Source organism: Hippoglossus stenolepis, chromosome 9 (genome assembly GCF_022539355.2).
Source record: "Hippoglossus stenolepis isolate QCI-W04-F060 chromosome 9, HSTE1.2, whole genome shotgun sequence".
In the NCBI taxonomy this organism is placed as follows: domain Eukaryota; kingdom Metazoa; phylum Chordata; class Actinopteri; order Pleuronectiformes; family Pleuronectidae; genus Hippoglossus; species Hippoglossus stenolepis.
The window spans coordinates 2,427,563-2,446,364 of NC_061491.1; the positions used below are offsets into that span (position 1 = coordinate 2,427,563).

The following is an 18,802-nucleotide window of genomic DNA, read 5'->3' on the forward strand; positions in this document are numbered from 1 at the left end:
CTCCTGACTTCCTTCTTTGCCCCTCGTAAAAAGATGTCAAAGTTCACCCTGCATGGATCGATCTCACTGAAAACCTTTCAGTAACTCTGTGATGTAATTCTATAGCTTCCAGTTAGTGTGTTAAGATAATATAGTGACTCACTGTAATGACACCTGACAGAAACCTGCTGCCTCTATTGTTATTACACAGATAATACAATTTCCATGACTGTGAAAGTCATGGAAATTCTGCACCTGTTCTGTCAGAAGTTTACCACAGAACAACAGATCATTTTGCTGTATTTTTCAGTTATTTACAATTTACCTGACATGGTATGAATGATTGTGCTGAATACTATAATAACATCAATCTTTATTAAAATCCTGTGTGACTCATGTGTGTTGAATGTGTGTACGTGCCACATTGGCAGGTGAATTCCAGAGCTGGTGTGCCTCTGCGGATCCTTTCTGAGGAGCGTGGACAGAAAACTTCCTTGTAGCAGCTGGGTGGAGTCTCTGCAGGAGGCCTGGTTTACCTCCCCTTGTTTCCCTGTAGGCACAGTGAGTGAGACAGCAGGCACCGAGGCTCAGCTGGACACTGACTGAACTCTCAGAGGCCGCTCATTCAGACGCAACAGGTAGGTGATTTATAACGTTTTTCTTATGAACTATTCAACCTTCATGAACTGAGCTGAACAACTCAAGCAGACAGTGACTGATGAAAGGACAAGGAAGTATTCCAGTAAAAGTGTGCAGAGTGTTACTGATTAACATTAGTGCCGTTTCCCTGTTGGTCTCTCCTTTCTTTTCATTTTTTAAATCCTATTCTTGTTATTTATACATTTTCATTCAGTAGCAAACAGGTACGATCTGGTGTAGGAAAGAATGTTTGCATTTGTCTTTGCTGCAGTCTACATATTCTTCATTCTACCACAGTCCCTTTTTACCTTTGCCTAATTCTTTCATTTAAATTAACACTGAAATTATAACCTTATTTTTCTCTTTGTGATAGTGAGTTACACGCATATTGTCTGTTGGCAAAATAATGAAATCACTGTGATTTATCAATGAATTTATATACTGGATATACTGATTACATTTGCTGTTCTCAAAGGTTCAGTGTGTAGAATTTAGTGACATCTAGTGGTGAAGTTGCATGTTGCAGCTGAATACCCCTCACCTCACCCTCCCCTTCCAAACATGAGAGAGAACCTGTGATAGCCTTCAGTTGTCATAAAAACTCAAAAGATATTTAGTTTGTCCAGTTTGAACTACTGTAAAAACATGGCGGCCTCTGTAGAGAGGACCCACTCCCGATGTAAATATAAATACTTTATATTTCAATATAAAGGGCCCATTCTAGGGTAAAGAAAAAAACCCTAGTACACAAAAGTGAAAATATCCCTCGGATTAGTTTTTATTTTATTTCTGCCAATAGATCCCTTTCCCCTTACTGAACCTTTAAATACAGTTTTGAGGTCCTTTGTTTCATCTGAATATCGTCATACTTTGACTACACTACATTTATCAGGCAGCTATTGTTACATTTGCAGTTTGAAAGATTTATGTTGTAAAGTCTGATGTACTGTATAGATTTAACTACAACAATAGTGAACCTTTAAATCACCACCTGGAGTAGCTACAATTTTAAAATGTTGCTAATTGTTATATGCTAATTTATCAGTAATAATAACCCAATGACATACTGAAGTACTAAGTTTTACCTTTGATGTTGAATTTTCACTTTTACTCAAGTAAGATATTCAATTCATTTCATTCTGGCTCTCTTATTAATTTTTGTATTTTATTTCAAGTGATTATCTTTATTTAACATGCAACCTACTATTCTCCACAAATGTGTCGATCATCTTGAGAGGATTTTCAACTTACAGTATCTGATCTGATATATCAAAACATAAAAATATATAAATAGGGATAAACATTTTTATTACAAGGCAGGAAAGAAATTTCATATCAGTAGAAACACTATATTGGGGAATTTAGTACCTCAGTGACAATGACGGTACATCCAAAGTGGTTTGAAACTAAATTAGTTTTATTAAATGCAAAAATAAACATGAAGATACTAATCTGTGTGTGTGTGTGTGTGTGTGTGTGTGTGTGTGTGTGTGTGTGTGTGTGTGTGTGTGTGTGTGTGTGTGTGTGTGAGAGAGTGTGTGTGTGTGTGTGTGTACGAGAGATTTTGAATTATCTTCACTTCAAGAGCCTTTTACTTCTTACTTTTATCTTTCTATTAAAATGTCACTGATAGCAGTTTAAGAAGAGCAAAAGGAATTTACAACCTCCACTGTTGTACATTTATGTCAGCGATCCTTCTGGTTCTCCTCTCTCTGGTCTTCAGGATGCTTTACACTGTGCTACTACAGTTGTGGGATGAGTCCGTGCAGGCTGTGGACGCCAAGGACTGGCAAGGAGCTCTGGACAAACTCGAGCAGATTAGTGAACCCACGTCTCGCACCCTGTTCAACAGCGCCTCAGCTCACCTGGCTCTGGGACAACTGGACCTGGCCCTCCAGGTCTGTGTGCTGTGTGTAGGGAAGAACCTGACACTCCTGCCCATATACTTTGAATTATTCAAACTGTCGTTAAATGTAGGTTTTATAAATGGCTTGTAAATAGTTTACGAATGATTTATGAAGCAATTATTAGGCAAGTTCCATAACCATACTTCATAGTTTGTCATAGTTTATTAGAAAGAAATCGTCAGTTGACTATTTGACCTCTTCTGAATATTGTAGAGCAAAATATTTATTTGTTCACTTAAATTTAAAAAAGAATAATTCCCGGATTAAAATGTTTTGCCTTCATCTGATTGGTTGCAAACAATTATTAATTACTTTTCTCATACAACCATTTATATTCCTAATCTTATCTCTTACAGTCTTCACTCATCTTAAAATCTAGTGATATTTCAACCACTTTTGTTGTTCATGTTGTATGAATAGCTTTCTGGAAGAATGAGATGCTCTTTGCCAAACCAAATGGCTCCCAAGTGGTAATCATTCTGTCAACTATGTTTAGATTTAATCCGAGTGCTGATATAAAAAAAGTCTACGTTAGTTTCAGTCGTATTTGTCAACCTCACCCTATTCCAGTCTATTTTTAGTCGACTGAAACTCTGAACGTTGTCGTTTCATCTTAGTCAAAGAAAACCATAAATATTTCGGTGTAGTTTTAGTCCAGACAAAGACCATTGTAGTTAAACATTAGCAAACAAAGCTTTCAAACAAGATTTTATCCAACTCATTTTAATATTTAATTCAGGAAAGATGCAACCACACTAATTCTTCAAGCAAGAGTAACAAGTAACCCTAAAAAAAAAAAACTTTACAATTAAAAAGAAGCCTAGAGCAGCACTGAGACAAATCCTAAATTTACAATGTTCAGCGGCACCAGGCCTGAGGCAGTAAGGCGTTGGTTTTATTCTGTCATTTTGTACAATACACAATACACAATACACAATTCACTGTGACTAAATCTCCATCTGCAATGTAGCATGTCCTGTTGTTGTAAGATGCTAATATATAATATCACAGCATTTTATAGCTGTCTTAATATAACTGTTAAAGTAACATGTTACTGTTGTATTAGCTCAGCTTCTGTGTGGTGACCCTCAACGAGTCTCTGTGCCACCTCATGGCTGTTTACCAGCTTCACGTAGGCTTACTGACCTTTGCCCAAGTCCGGCTTTGGCTCCATTAAGTGACAAAGATGGCAGCAGGAAGAAAGCCAAAACCCACACTCCATAAAGCCCCTTCACAAGGTCACGTCTGGGATGTACCCTTCTGCTGCAGCACAACACTTTGCTCAAGAGACTGCAGCTGTCTCTTGAGCAAAGTGTTAAAACTGCATCTGCTCTCCTCTCATGTACATCAGTCTGGCTATCATCACTGCTGAAAACCTACACTGTAAAAAAACATCCAATATTAACTTGTCTTTCCTCCTTGCTGATCTCCAGGCTTTAGACCTCACTATTGTCAAGGATGAACGTCTTGCTGTCGGCTTCTTCCAGAGAGCAGGAGTGATGATGCAGATTGGCAGGTAGGAGCCATGACACAGTCCTTAACACTGACTTACAGTCTGCACAACACTACACCGCACTACACTGCACTACACTGAACTACACTACACCGCACTACACTACACCACACTACACTATACTGCACTACACTACACTGCACAACACTATACTGCACTACATTATACTACACTAAACTACACTGCACAACACTACACTATACTACCCTACATGGCACTGCACAACAGTACACCACACTACACTGCACTGCACTACACTGCACTACACTAAACTGCACTGGACAACACTACACCACACTACACTACACTGGACAACACTACACTGCACTACACTACACTACACTGGACAACACTACACCGCACTACACTGCACTGCACTACACTATATAACACTACACTACACTGCACAACAATACACCGCACTACACCACACTACACTGCACTGCACTACACTATATAACACTACACTACACTGCACAACAATACACCGCACTACACTGCACTGCACTGCACTACACTATATAACACTGCACTACACTGCACTACACAATACTGCCGTGCTACACTCCATTAAACTCCACTAATTTGGTGTAATTCCGGTTGAAACTGGTAAGTGATGGGTCAGTTTAAACCAATGGACTTTCGGTTGTATGAAGGAAGTCAGTTTGAGTGGACAGGACTCCCTTAAGGAGGTGTTGCTGAAAATAAATACACCAGAGAATAATATAATGATAGAATAGACCAGGTATTAACCATGTATTAATAAATAGTTTGACACTTTTTGTTGAGAGATAGATGAGACCATGTGTGATACCACTCTGATATCTTTTAAATATGAAGCTTGTTAGCTTAGCTTGGCGTAAATACTGGAAACAGAGGGAATCAACTACTGGGCTTCGTAAATAAGTGTGATTTTGACACGTTATTTCTCAGACACATTCACTTCCTGAAGTCTTTTTGTCACTATGAGGTTGTCAGGCAACCAGCAGAGACTCATACTGCACCCAGTGAAGAAAGAGTCCCACCCATCACAACCTTTGCAAAACAATGCAGGTTTTACACTTCGGTTATAGCATGGAGCTTCTGCAGCCTGAGGTGATGGAGGTTCATTTCGAAAGTGAAGTGTTTTTCATCGTCTACTGTTTGTCTGCTTCCTGCATCGCTCTGTCTCCAGGTTGGAGGAGGGTCTGTCCGACTGTATCTGGGCACAGAAGCATATGAGAGGAAACATCGTCATTGACTACACGCAGCTGGGACTGAGATTCAAACTCTACAGCTGGCAGGTCTGACCTGACGCGCGCACACACACACACACACACACACACACACACACACACACACACACACACACACACACACACACACACACAGACAGTCAATTGTTAAGTTTAACCCTAACTCTTAAACCAAGTCTCTACCATGGTCTCTACATTTTTGTCATGTGTAATCAAGTCCCCACTGAGATATTTAAAACAATCTCAAACACACACACACACCTGCACTCACACACGGAACCGCCAGTATCCATCATGCTTCTTCTGACACATGGCAATGAAATAAAAAGGAAATCCAACCCCATGACGTCTATCATTAGAGAGGAATGAACACAGAGAGAACTGGTGTGTCATCACCTTCATTGTGTAGTTCAAACGCCACACTCACCGGGGAGCTAACAAAGCTTCATTGATGGAGGCTGAAGAAGAGGTTACACAACATATTTCTCCCAGGGCAGATAAGACACCCTGGAGCTTCACATAGACTGTGCTTGTGCACTTCTGGCAAACTGTACATATTCAGCGGGGGATTTTGACTTCGGTGTAAGTCATCAGAACTTTTCCATGGGTGTTATAAGACTGATGCAGATTTTTAAAGGTGCTATGACTGAGTAAAACATCAGTGGATAGGCATGGATGGAAGCAAATGAATCTCTGGTGCTACAAATTGAGACAAAACACACAGGTTCAAATTGACCATGAATCACTGCTTATTCTGCAGAAGAATGCACAATGCAAATTCTCTTCAGCACTTGTTTGTGAGAGAAGCAGCTGCTGTTCTGGTGCTGGCTTCACGGGAAGGCAATTCACAGTGCAGCGTATTAGGAATTAAAGAACAAATTAACAATTGAACAGACTTAACTGGAGCACTTGGGTAGTTAAACGATTTCTTTGAAGCAACAATAAAACACAGGACAAATGAGGCCTCCTGCTAAATTTCTCTGACAGCCTTATTCTTCAAGGTGGAAGAGCTGTGAAATTGGCACAGGTCTCTGGCTGTTTAACTCACCGCTCTAACAGAAGCATCAATGCACAGACACATCACCCTGATGAATACTCAAATAATAGGGCTGTTTTTAAACCTTTGTGGCGTTCACTGACAAAACCTCCCTGCAGTGTCTTAAGACTTCAGTGCGTAGGGAGGCTTTTCTTTTTCAAACCAGAAAGTAGGTTTGGAAAAGACAGACATTTTTGTTAAGCAATCACTGAGTCATTGGTACTGGCCCCATGCTGTGAGTTAACTGTGGTAAGTGGTGATGAATGCTCTACAGCGGGGTTTCAGACTGCAGTAACATGAATATCAATGGGATTGTATAATTGCAATGTGTCCCACAGGTGTTATATAATGCAGCAGCTGTGTACTGTCGGATGGGCCACTGGGAGCAGGCCAGGGAGGTCCTGCTGTCAGCTGCTCAGGAGAGAGGAGGAAGTCGAGGGGGGAACGTCGAGGTGTCTCTGGACAGCATCCTGGTGAGTGTCACAACTTTTGCAACTGACTGGAAAGGACATGACACGGACTGGTAACAAGTTTCCACAAATCAAATCCCACAAATCAAATCACGTTTGTAGTTCCCATTTGCCAAACGTGACATCCTAACAAGGATAGAAACATGAGGATGGTTCTGCAGGGTGAGGGACATTTGGTCTGTCCTACCCTCTTTAAAGGTACAAGGACATGGCAACTTTATCTTCCTGGAAATCAGTGACTGAGTCATTGGCTGTGCTCCATCTGGCAACAGTGGTGTGCGGCTTATGATGTAGGAGCAATGGCAGGGAAACCCAATTAAAGTGGGTGCAGGTGGTATTAGTAACAACAAGTTAGAAGAGCAGTGCTTTACAAACCTTTTTCACACTGAAGGGCAAGCCAAAATCGCAAGGCACACCTATATTCTCATTAATGCAAAACCCTTGGGATCATCCATTTTACCAGCGTTTCTCTCTTTTTTTTAAGTTGCTCTCCTTCACACTGGCTGTCAATCAAGGTCTTCGATGTGTCACACACTCATAATTCCCACCATCTGACACCTGCGCCAACGGCGAAAATTAAGATTCTGGAGGTTATTTTAATATTTTTTTGGGGGTAAAGAATTTACCTCTGTATTGAGAAATTAGTGCATAAAAATGATTTCAAAAATTAAAACGTAATTCATAACTTTTTGTGTCAGGTCTCCAGACTAACGTTTAACATTTATTGCACTGGTGCGCCCCAAAATGTTCACAGCGCCTTTTGGCACAGCAATAATACACCTATTATACCTTTCTTGAGGGCTGGGTTTGATTCCATTTGATTTATCCACATATCGATTTAGTTAAGGATATTTCAGTGTACAATAATTTTGCCTGGATATGAAAGAAGAAGAAATGCTCGAGAACTATAGCTGTAAGCTGTGCTAGGAAACCTTAAGGTAGGCCCTTCACTATGATCAATGTTTCACTGGCTCCAGAGAGGATCTGTCTTTTCATTTATCTGTCTTTCTCATGAAGGGTGAGGGGAGAGGTATTCAGTTGGTTGCAATATGAAGTTTGACCACTAGATGCCACTAAATCCAACACACTGGTGCTCTAAACCACTGACAGTTACACAACTGGTGTTGCTGCTATACTGCTCATATGTGGAGCTGTAACATGGGTCTGGAACATCTAAGACTACTTTCAAGTTGTGTTATCAATTGTCACAAAGCGACAACAATTATAAATGCACACAGTTGTACGGCAAACACATCTTTCTTCACAAAGAACGCAGTAAATGCAAACTTACAAACTGTTGTGTGCAGTGACTGAATGATGAAATCGAATTTTCATTTAAGAATTTTCTGTATCAAAGTACATTTTTCAGTGTCAAGAAAGAACCTTCAAGCTTAATGAAACTTCCTGTTCTCACCTTGTGAAGGCCCTGAAAATCGAATTCCTCAGTCATCATGAGCAGAAGGCTAGATCATTTAGTGCCAGGCCTAGCGCAGCTATGATGATTACACATGAGACATTTCTGTATTTGTGTTTTTCTTGTCAGGGCTCAGCTGGCTTCACATACTTACACACACACTAATCAGGATTTAACAATTTCTGTAAAACAAAATCTGAAGAAGGATTGTTTGCTTATGTTTCCAGTCAAATCTGATGAAACTACATTCACAAAGTCCTCATAAATGATACTTATTTATAACAAATTACAATTACAATGTATGAGTGTTATAACTACGAATGTGTGATTTTGCCCAAATCAGAATGTCTCTTTTCCATAACTATTGGTATAGATATCTTTTTAATGTTGTAGAAAACATGTGGAAACAGGTTTATACAGTATAGTGGCGTCTTTTCTATTTGGATTCAGTGACGTAGTTTTTAGTGAGGCAATTAAAAGATTAGCAAGGCCACTACCATCACCAGTTTCCCCTACTGTCACACAATCTCACTGTCTGTACAAAAGTGGCAAGAGTTTTGGTTAACTACTGCAAAAATAATATACAAACACACGTAGGCAAAATTATAACTTCTCTAGTCTTAACCACAACCAAGTCACATTGACCTAGTACTTCTATTCTCTATCACTCATACACTCACACACTGCAGAGCTGCAGGGTATTAACAGCACACCCATCAGTGTTAGTTTGGATGTGCCATGCACTCCTGTGGCCTTAAATGTGTGGAACAGCCTCAGAATATTTGATACAGGTCCAGACCTGGGAACTCTGAGGCAAAATATCTCTTCAACCTCTTCAACCCCGATTAGTGATCTGCATTCAGCAGTGCTCAAAAATGGATGGATATTTGAGCAGCTCCATTGGAGCAGCTGAGGTTGGGGGTAATGAGGATGGGGTACTGCTCACACACAAGCATTGTGGTTTTCATTTTGAATTCTAATATATTCTACTAATTTCTCTGATTTTCCTGACAGAGAAAGGAGGTCCTGGCTCCCATCCTGGTGCCTGGGCATGTGGTGTTTCGTCCCAAGAAGCAGGATGTGGAGCAGCTGCCGGAGAGAGATTTCCTGGGCAAAGCAAAGGTAAAGTGTCCCCACTCGTATTTTCACTATTATAAAACTGATGAGAGAATAAATATCACTAATATAGTGAGTAATACAGGTCAAGTCAAGTGTATTTTTAAAGCACATTAAAAGGTCCAGTGTGTAAGATTTAGGTGAAAGGGATCTATTGGCAAAAACTTAATATAAAAAAATGTTAATTGTACAAATTATTGTTTTCTTTACCCTAGAATGGGCCCTTTATATTGAAATACTTTATATGTACATCGGGAGTGGGTCCTCTCTGAGGCGGCCATCTTTTTTACAGTAGCCCAGACTGGACAAACTAAACACCTTTGGGGTTTTTATGACATCTGAAGGTTACCACAGGTTCTCTTTCATGTTTGGAAGGGCAGGGTGAGGTGAGGGGTGTTCAGCTGCAACATGACACTTCACCACTAGATATTGTTAAATCTTACACACTAATGAATGTGTTGTACAATCAGAATGTAGATGAGAAGTACAAAAATCACATTAAAGCATTGGTAAATGGTTTGTATTTTATATAGTGCTTTTCTAGTCTTGATGACCACTCAAAGCGCTTTACAGTACAGTTTATTGCCATTCACACACACACATTCATACAGTGCATCTATGGGCAGCACTTTTTTTCTATGAGGGGCAATTTGGGTTCAGTATCTTGCCCAAAACTCTTCAGTATGCAGATGGGGAAGACTGCAATCAAACCTCCAACATTCTGGTTCGAGGACGACCGTTCTACCCCCTCAGCCACAGCCAACACACTATGAAGGAAAATAAAATAAAATAAAGATAAAATGCTAAAAGTGAATTAAAACAACTCAAGGACACTCAAAAGCCTGAGATTTACATTTAGAATTGATTCCTTTTTTCAGTCATGTGTTGTCGTCACTTTATGATATGAAGCAGGTTTGAAAGTTGTGGAAACAGAGGCTTGGTTACAACAAGGCTGGTTCCGAAAGCTCCCTGTGACAAAATACAATATCATTTATATAATTATTAGTAATTTCATTTGAAATTTTAGAGGTCAGTGATCAATGATTATTTCGAACACAATATATGGTTAATTATATTTAGTATTAAAATGTTAAGTTGTATAAGTGTAATTCAGTAATATATGATGCTCTGCCTGCAGGTGATCTCCTCCATGATTCCTAATGATGATTATGGAGGCTTTGAACCTCTGAGGCTACAGGTAAGACTGTAAAAGAAAAAAATACAGAAAGTAAGAGTCAGGAAAATCAATATTTTGTTGTGAGTCTGTCCCTTTGATAACTGTCCCTCTGTCTTCTCCACAGAAACCTGGTTTCTATGAGCCCAAGATGGATGGAGCTCAGTGAGTATCATCACCAATCAAATAGACATATCTTAACCTGAGCTGGCTCCTGTACTGTGTGAGGATCATGACTGATTTTGTCTTACACCACCTGCCAGGGATTCTCGATACATGCGTGTACGTGTCCCTTACATGGCTCGGGGCCAAGGACAGCTGACTGTGCCGGGAGGGGCCAAAGTGTTTTTATTCGGCGAGGAGGACCGGGATGGGATGGCAACTGTTATATTTGATGGAAAGGTGAGAGAGGACATATCTGAAATGAACCAAAGATACAGTGTAAATCTTATAGGGACTTCAAGTGTTGTGAGGTCCCCTGACTGGTTTTAAAGTTAGCAGGAAGATCAATCTGTAAACAATGCATTTACATGTTAAGACTTTATAAAGTGAACATAACCAGTTGTGTATTAAACATTTTCAGCAGACCCAATGTTTGTATCAACCAGGTGAAGGTACAACATCTAGTCTCCTCTTAGCTCTGGTTTCTTCCTCCCAGCCCCTGAGATAAACATCTGTGGAGGAGGTGAAATGCTCCACTATGTTCACCATTCAGTAGTTACCTCTGTCTGCTGTTTGCTGCAGGGCAGCTGGTGTACTGTGGCTTTGTCTGTGCTTGTTTGGTGAGACCAGTGACATGCTCCAAATCCATCTTACACATGAGGTCTTCAATTTGGATTAATGTAGTATACTATGTACTGCAAAGTGTTCCACTGGTGGATACTGTTCTCCTGCAATACTCCAGAAAGACCTGGGAAAACTAAAGAAATGTTACAAATCTATGATATCTTGCATTTGGTGTCTGATCAAAGTCAGTATCTTTTTGTATATAGTTGTTTGAAAATTATAACTTCTACAACACCACTATATAGTGTATAGAACTAACAGGGCAGCTGCTTGCTGCTGTAAATGAATTTGATGAGAGCAGTGAGAAAGATGCTTCACACTGTCGAAGGGAGCAGCAGAGAGGGAAATGATTCAGTTTGACTTTTTTATTACAACTGACTCCATTCAATTAAACATAGTGATGCAGGGCCAGTGGTGCAATGGATAACCAATCTGACTACGGATGAGAAGATTCTAAGTTTGACTCCTGGCTCGTTTGGCGCAAGCTTTAATCATTGCACTACATAAATGTTCTCACCTTGAACTTTCTGTGGACAACTACTTGCACACTGTACATATGTCAAATTGTTAATATCTGTAATTCATATTTCTAGTTTCGAGCATTCATAATATATATATATATTTTTTTGTCATTAATGGATTAGTGAGACTTGCAAATATTCTATGAAACAGATCAAATGTTATTATTTGGTTAATACATTTAATAGTTTGTTCTTCTACATTTTATGTCTCAAAATGCCAAATGTGTCAAAGCCTCTTCCACTCTGTTAAAATATGGAGGGCGAAATGCTTAGTGCCCTTACTATGTTAACTTAATTCCGTAAACATGTCTAAAAACATAAAGGGGCTATAAAAGGTAGTTTTATAGTAAGAATGTTTCTAACAATAAGGATGGCTAATCAAGATTAATGAAACTTGATCTTTCGAACCCACCATGTGAAATAGTTTGCAACCTTTCCAGTTCAGATCATTTAAAAACAGTAATTCACAGACTCAACACTGAGGGTTGGTCGTCTATGACCCGGTTTTCTGGAGTATTTTTCACGACAGTGTATTTCACATGTCAGGGATGTTTGATTTTTTGTCTTTTTTTGTTTTCAGAGAGGACATCTGCCAGTGTCCCTGCTTGAACCTTTAGATGTCAAGATGTCCAAAGGCAAAAAGGAGAATGTATGTATTTGTCCATGTAAAAATACACTTCATGATATTGACTGAAGTGATGTTGATATTTCAAGCTTGTGCTGAGAGGAGAAACAAACTGAAACACAGACTGATCAAACATACTGTATCAAAATGAATGTGTCACAAAAAATACATGAGAATGTACTCCTTACAACAACAGATACAAGCTTCCTGCTGAAGGAGAAATTCAATGTGTTTCTCACTGTGGTGCAGAAAAACATTCAAAGCATCAGAAGGGTGATGCATACCCTTTATGATGCTGGATAAACCCCAACAATGCTAACTTTTATACACAGTAATAATAATGATGTCATCTTATACAATAAAATGAGCTGTAGATCATGTATCTAATCTTATCGGTAGCAAAAGTTTATGCATTACTCCACAATATAATTGTCATTCTCTGACTGTCATAATGACGTCATGATGATCAATGATGACATCATTCCTACCATTTGATTGGCCATGACCATAGTGCTGTAGAATGCAGAGATGCCTGAAAAAAATGCATTATGTCGTCATTCTCTGACTTCTAGAGAAGACACCGTATGACAGGGGAATCAGTTTCTGATCAGTGTACTCTTTAAACAATATCCTGTTATTTCACCTTATTAAAAATGACTCTTTCACTGACCCTCCTGTCTTGTTTTCTTCCATAGAAATTTTCCAGTGGAATCCCCTTCCCCCCCGGACTCAAGCCACCCACCCGTCCACAGGGCCAGCACGACCCTGCAGTTCCTCCTCGGGGTACTCTTTTTTTCTAAATCACTCCTGCTTCAGGAGACAAAGACGTCTTCAGCGTCCGTCCACTCATCTGCTCTGACAAGCTCTTCTGTAACTAACATTTAGTTTTGAAGCTGGACATCCTGAGAAATGCTGGATAGATAGATAAATGACAATTCCAAGAACGGATCTTGCTGCGTAACCTTCTATCACATTTGCATTGTGTGCTCTGTGCTCAGACTGTTCCTGTATGTTTCCCTACAGTACGTTTTACCTCAGACACTCCACCTCCATCCCACACCACTCCCACCCACGCACCGTTGCCAGCCTCAGAGCCTCCCAACACTGCCAGCGAGCAGGTACAGTAGTATCCCCCTCTGATTCATCTGTGCAAGCTGAACAGTGGAATCACATCATAGTCCTTCACTGCCTCACACATCCAGCTTATGTAACGCTGCGTCCTACAAATTACATTTATATACAACTAAACAGCAAATATCGAATCGCTAGCTGGATTCTGTTCAAAAGCAACATTTCTAAACGAGTGAGTAGATGAAGGTTTATCAACAGCAGGGGAGGTTAAACAACAAAAGTGCTTTGATTAAAGATGTTTAAACATGTTTTATCTGAAATCTGTGAACTTTCTCAGCAATAAAACCACCACCTTTCCCCAACCAAGTGCTGTGAGCAGCTGCAGGGCCCAACACATGCAGCTGGGCCCTGTAACCAGTCTCAGTGGGCTCCCTTAGCCTTTTAATGTGCCTATTGCCAATGGTGCTGCAAAGCCATTTTACTCTGGTCCCTACTCTGAGAAAGCATTACTGTATATCTGCATTTCAGAATAAAAGACAGTCAAATGAGAATAACCTGTAATCCTGTCCAACCCCGTCTGCAGCACTGAGGTCAAACTGAACATAAAGGCACGATCAGAAAACAGGCCAAGCATTAAAGTACTAAAACTGAGAACACAGGTATTAAACCATGCTGTCACTCTCAGATTGACTGGTCTTATTGCAGGCGTCATGTTAGTCTGACATGTATGATGCTACTGATGGTTTATTTCATCAGCTCAGCTCCTCTCACATCCTCTAACATGAGAGGAAGGTGACAGTGAGTCTGCAGCTCATCCGCTCTCTGTGGCTGCTTTTCAAACTGAACACAATGCTGCTTCTTTTATCACACAACTGTAAGAATATTAACACAACACATAAGAAAATATGACATCATTATGGAACACGAAAAAGATTTTGCCTCAGCTGTTTTCACTGTGATAGTTTTCCTCTTATCTCTCCTTCAGCAGCCTGATCTAAATGATCTAAATGGCACCAATACACAACCCTCACCACACTGCAATGGCAGCTAATAGGACACAGCATTACATATTCATTTAAAGATCATTTCATCATGTTTTCTTTCTTATGGTTGATCTTTACAGCATTAACACGATTTCTGCTGTACTGAAAGCACCTCATTTCAGAGTATCACATACAAAGGAGCTCTATGGCGCACTGATGTACTCTAGAGAGCCATTACAGATCTGTGTTAGATTTATTTCCTTTGTGTGGGCACATTAAGAAGCATTTTACCATGTTTACTGTGCTGTGGGAGACAAGTGCAGTGTTTTTTGTCCTCTAGGGGGACCCCTCCCTGAGTCTCAGTGAAATGAATGCAGAGGCTGGAAGAAGTGAAACACTGACAACATACACTCACCAAACACATTATCATATGCAGGCAGCATTCACAGTACTTGAAATGTCTCATTGATCCTGGTCTTAAGGGGTCCATATCTCATGTATTTCTGAAAAACACATCAGCATCAGTATTTATAATCTGCATTGAAGATAAATATAGCCTATGGGACACATTATATTTAATGAATATTTGTTATTAGTTAATTTATAATCTTTCCACTCAAAAAACAAGTGGTAGATTTCCTCCAGAATGTCTTTCATAATAATCCACAAGCATCCCAAGCACAAGCGGATGTACTGGCTTGTGTGGGGCCCTTGGGCTGACAGAGGGCCATGGTGGCCTGAATCTTCAACTCCCAGACCCCTCAGCCACTAAACCACCCTCATGCACAGTATTTTAAAATGTGCATGTTACAAGAGAGGTACACTGTAGTGATCCTAAATCTCTTTATTTGATTATTACAATTTCTAAAACTGATGGCCAGCACATGTTTTGAAACATAAACCATTACAGTAGTTACCTAACTACCTAACTCAAGTGTTTTAAAATATGATTTTGAATTATTTTATTCTGTTTAGGCCCCCCAAACATGTTGGCTGATCCCGTCCATGTAACATAGTTTAAGTAATTACTTCTACTGGCAGTATAAATCTATAATAAAACAACTGGAGTTACAAGCACTAATCAGAACTATAGGAGCAGGACACTACTCATACTAATACTAGTAATTCCTGAATAATGACTATATAAAAAGTGTTCAAACAGACTGGAACAGATAGAGATTTTTTAATAAGGTTTTATATGATCCATTAGCTGCATTTACATTATATTTTAAAGTGTTTCTGCTTATTGCTTCCAGCCCATCAGCTCAGCTCAGCTGGAGGAGGTTGACTCTGTGGTGGTAAAGGTCCACTACACGTACACTGTGGCTCTGTCTGTCCCTCTGGACGCACCGTACCATGAGGTGAAGGAACAGATCGCACAGAAACTGGGTCAGTCTGCGTCTCAGCTGCGCCTCAGGTAACCACACGCCTGCCAACCCATTTCTGTCTCCCTGTATCTCTGCAAATGATGCTTCATCTCTAAAAATATGCCTTTCTTTGTCCACTCCCCCCTGTGGGTCCAATATCTGTCCTGGCTAAGAAACCCTAACTTGAGATATAGGACAATGCGACTGCAGCTTCACGGACAATAAACCTCAGAATAGAGTTGACACAGCATCGTTGTCAAAATTAGAATAGAATTCGATATTAAATGTCATGTATCATAGCCTTGCTTTAAGGCCTGTTATTATCTGAGTCATTTTGGAATAAAGTCATTTCATTCATTTTTGATCCCATGACCCCCATGATGCCCTCGTCTCTCCAACTGGTCCCCTGCTCCCGCTCACTACTCCTTGTCTCTCATCAGACATAAGCCACATGGCTCCCAGGTGCTGATACCACTGAGAGGGGAGGTTGAGCCAGGCTGCACCATGCAGGAGGTGGCTGAGGCGGGCAGAGCCATCCTGTGGTGTCAGGTGAGCATTAATCCAACAACCACACTTAACATCAGGGCTTGAAAAACAACAATAGTGAGGCGCATCTGTGGGTTCCCCCTACCATTGTTAAAGTGAAAAATGCAAAAATGAAAATTCACCCATCATCTACTCACCACTATGCCGATGGAGGGGTGGGTGAATGGTTCGAGTCCACAAAAGACTTTAGGAGTCTCAGGGGTAAACAGTGTTTCAGCCAAAGTGACCCCTTCTTCAGACGTAATAAACCAACAGAAAAAACACAACATGCCTCCACACTGCTCGTGTGCTGTCATCCAAGTGTCCGCAAGCACCGACATTCAAATTTGACTCGAAACGAGGTCATTTACACCGTGTTTTAACCCTAAATGTCAGCTACCAGGAAGTAGCGGTGCTAGCGGACGTAGCCACACAAATGCGTGCCCCTGGGTGAGAGTGTGTGCGGTGCCCCGAGGTGCCTGAGGGTACGTGAATCAGTGGACTTTGAGGCTGAAAACACGGTGTAAATGACGTCGTTTCGAGTAGACTATGAATGAATCGGGGCTAGCAGACACTTGGATGACACCACACGAGCAGTATGGAGGCATGTTGTGTTTTTTCTGTTGATTTATGAAGTCATGTTGCGAGTCACCAGTTACTTCAATTGTATTGGATTCGGCTGCAACGCTGTTTACCCTGAGACTCCAATTAGCAAATTTTCCTAATAATTCAGGTTTTAACTGTAATTGTTATTAAATGGTGCTAGAATGGTCAATTTCCACCAGTGGAATGAATTAGAGATCATCTTTTAGTTATCTTTTCTAAGGATATATCTTCAAATTCACTATTCTTTTTGATTATTAATGATGAAAAATAAGGAAATAGGGAGCAGGTAATTATCTAACTGCTAAGCTAATAATAATGTACCCTCATTCCCCTGTATTGTGTTACAGAAAGAAGACCCCTTGGCCAACTATACCATCCTCTACCAGATGGTGGCGCTCTATGACTACTTTGTTCAGGGCCCCGAGGACTTGGAGTTCAGTGAAGGAGACACCATTGACATCCTGGGCGAAGGTGAGGCTCTGCGGGTCAACCTGAGACATAAAACGTCTTGTATTCATTCAAACACTTGCACATGAAATGTTCCTCCCTCTGCTTCATCCTCTGCTCAGAGTTGCCTCTTGTTTCTCTCTCACACTCCTCTTTATCTTTTCACTCCTCCAGTTAATGAGGAATGGCTTGAGGGACACTGTGCAGGAAATATTGGCATCTTCCCCAGCTGCTTCGCCTACAGGGAGGACGCCAACATCACCCAGTCCTAAAAGCCGACAAGTTACTGTACAGTAATGTCCAATAAAGCTGTGAATGGTGGCTGTTTATAGCCTCAGAACAGCCACACAGCTGCCTTATAGCAGCATACAGTCCACTCAGCACTGACTTTATTGTGCTTTAAAAATATTTCTGTCCCATATGGTATCAATGTAATATTACTATAGTGGCTCCGAGTATGTCTATGATGATGAAGAGCATGTATATATTAAACCTTCTGTAGTTTTCCAGTTTTTTATGTCCTATAGTATCACTATAATAATCCTGAGGTACTCTGTATTATTCAAATAAGGGTTTATACTGACACCTGTGATGACTGTATGAGACTTTGTGTATGTATGTTCGTGAAATAAATAAAATAAAGTGTATACAGGTTATTATAGACTGCCATAAGGGCTAAGATTGTATTCTGATATATTATCTTAATAAAACTTCTGAAGATCCCAGTGTCTCCTTCCAGCTGTGTGGAGTTAGAATAAATTCAAATAACTGAGTATCATGGTGAGACGTGCAGTGAAAGGGAGGCCACCAAGACACTCACAGCAGCTTTGAGGTTCCAGCCTTTGCAACAGAGCTGGTGCAGACTTGAACATCGTCAGTCTACAGAAACTTTATTACAGTTATCAGTATCTCAAATCAATTTTGTTGCTTGGACTTTGCCACATAAGTGGGGATTCTTTATGCTCTCTAAATCTGGACTCAGTCACTGTGTGGGGTGACGGAGGGTCTGAAGGGGGCCATGTGACTGGTAGACTGGTGCACGCTGATGGTTTGACTTCCTCTACAGTGGCAAGAAAAACGTGTCTTTGGAATGACTTGGTTTAGTTAATTCATCAAAAACTATGATCTGATCTTCATCCAAGTCGCAAGTACAGACAAACGCAATGTGTTTATGTTAATTATTATATTTCATATCCTTATTAAACACATCCACTGAACATTCACAGTGGTGAAAGAGAAGTAAGAGAACCCATGGATTTTGGACCATTTTCCTTACAGAGCTGCTTCGACTAACACATGTTCATAGTGTTTGCTATCAACAGCTCATTTCACTAAGCTCTGGGCTCAGACTCGAACGGGTGGGTTTTCTTTATCATTCTGTTGATGCT

The 18,802-nt window shown here is 40.4% G+C and overlaps 1 protein-coding gene across 1 annotated transcript; it reads left to right on the plus strand.

The window, feature by feature from the left end:
• Positions 1-514: 514 nt before the first annotated feature.
• noxa1 (NADPH oxidase activator 1) lies at positions 515-18,137 on the plus strand. The gene is made up of 16 exons (XM_035164951.1): positions 515-617; positions 2,342-2,516; positions 3,959-4,041; positions 5,213-5,321; positions 6,648-6,782; positions 9,208-9,315; positions 10,448-10,507; positions 10,611-10,648; positions 10,747-10,885; positions 12,371-12,439; positions 13,111-13,198; positions 13,439-13,533; positions 15,726-15,886; positions 16,277-16,385; positions 17,315-17,438; positions 17,589-18,137. Exons 2-16 carry the CDS (start codon positions 2,343-2,345, stop codon positions 17,684-17,686), a joined length of 1,590 nt encoding a protein of 529 aa, XP_035020842.1. The 5' UTR covers positions 515-617; position 2,342; the 3' UTR covers positions 17,687-18,137.
• Positions 18,138-18,802: the final 665 nt, after the last annotated feature.

What these genes read in the sequence shown, in the direction of transcription:
- noxa1 (XM_035164951.1), top strand. Translation starts at nt 2,343, where the DNA reads ATGCTTTACACTGTGCTACTACAGTTGTGGGATGAGTCCGTGCAGGCT. An exon ending in AACTGGACCTGGCCCTCCAG is followed by an intron (nt 2,517 to 3,958) that starts GTCTGTGTGCTG and finishes GCTGATCTCCAG; the next exon opens with GCTTTAGACCTCACTATTGT. An exon ending in TCAAACTCTACAGCTGGCAG is followed by an intron (nt 5,322 to 6,647) that starts GTCTGACCTGAC and finishes TGTGTCCCACAG; the next exon opens with GTGTTATATAATGCAGCAGC.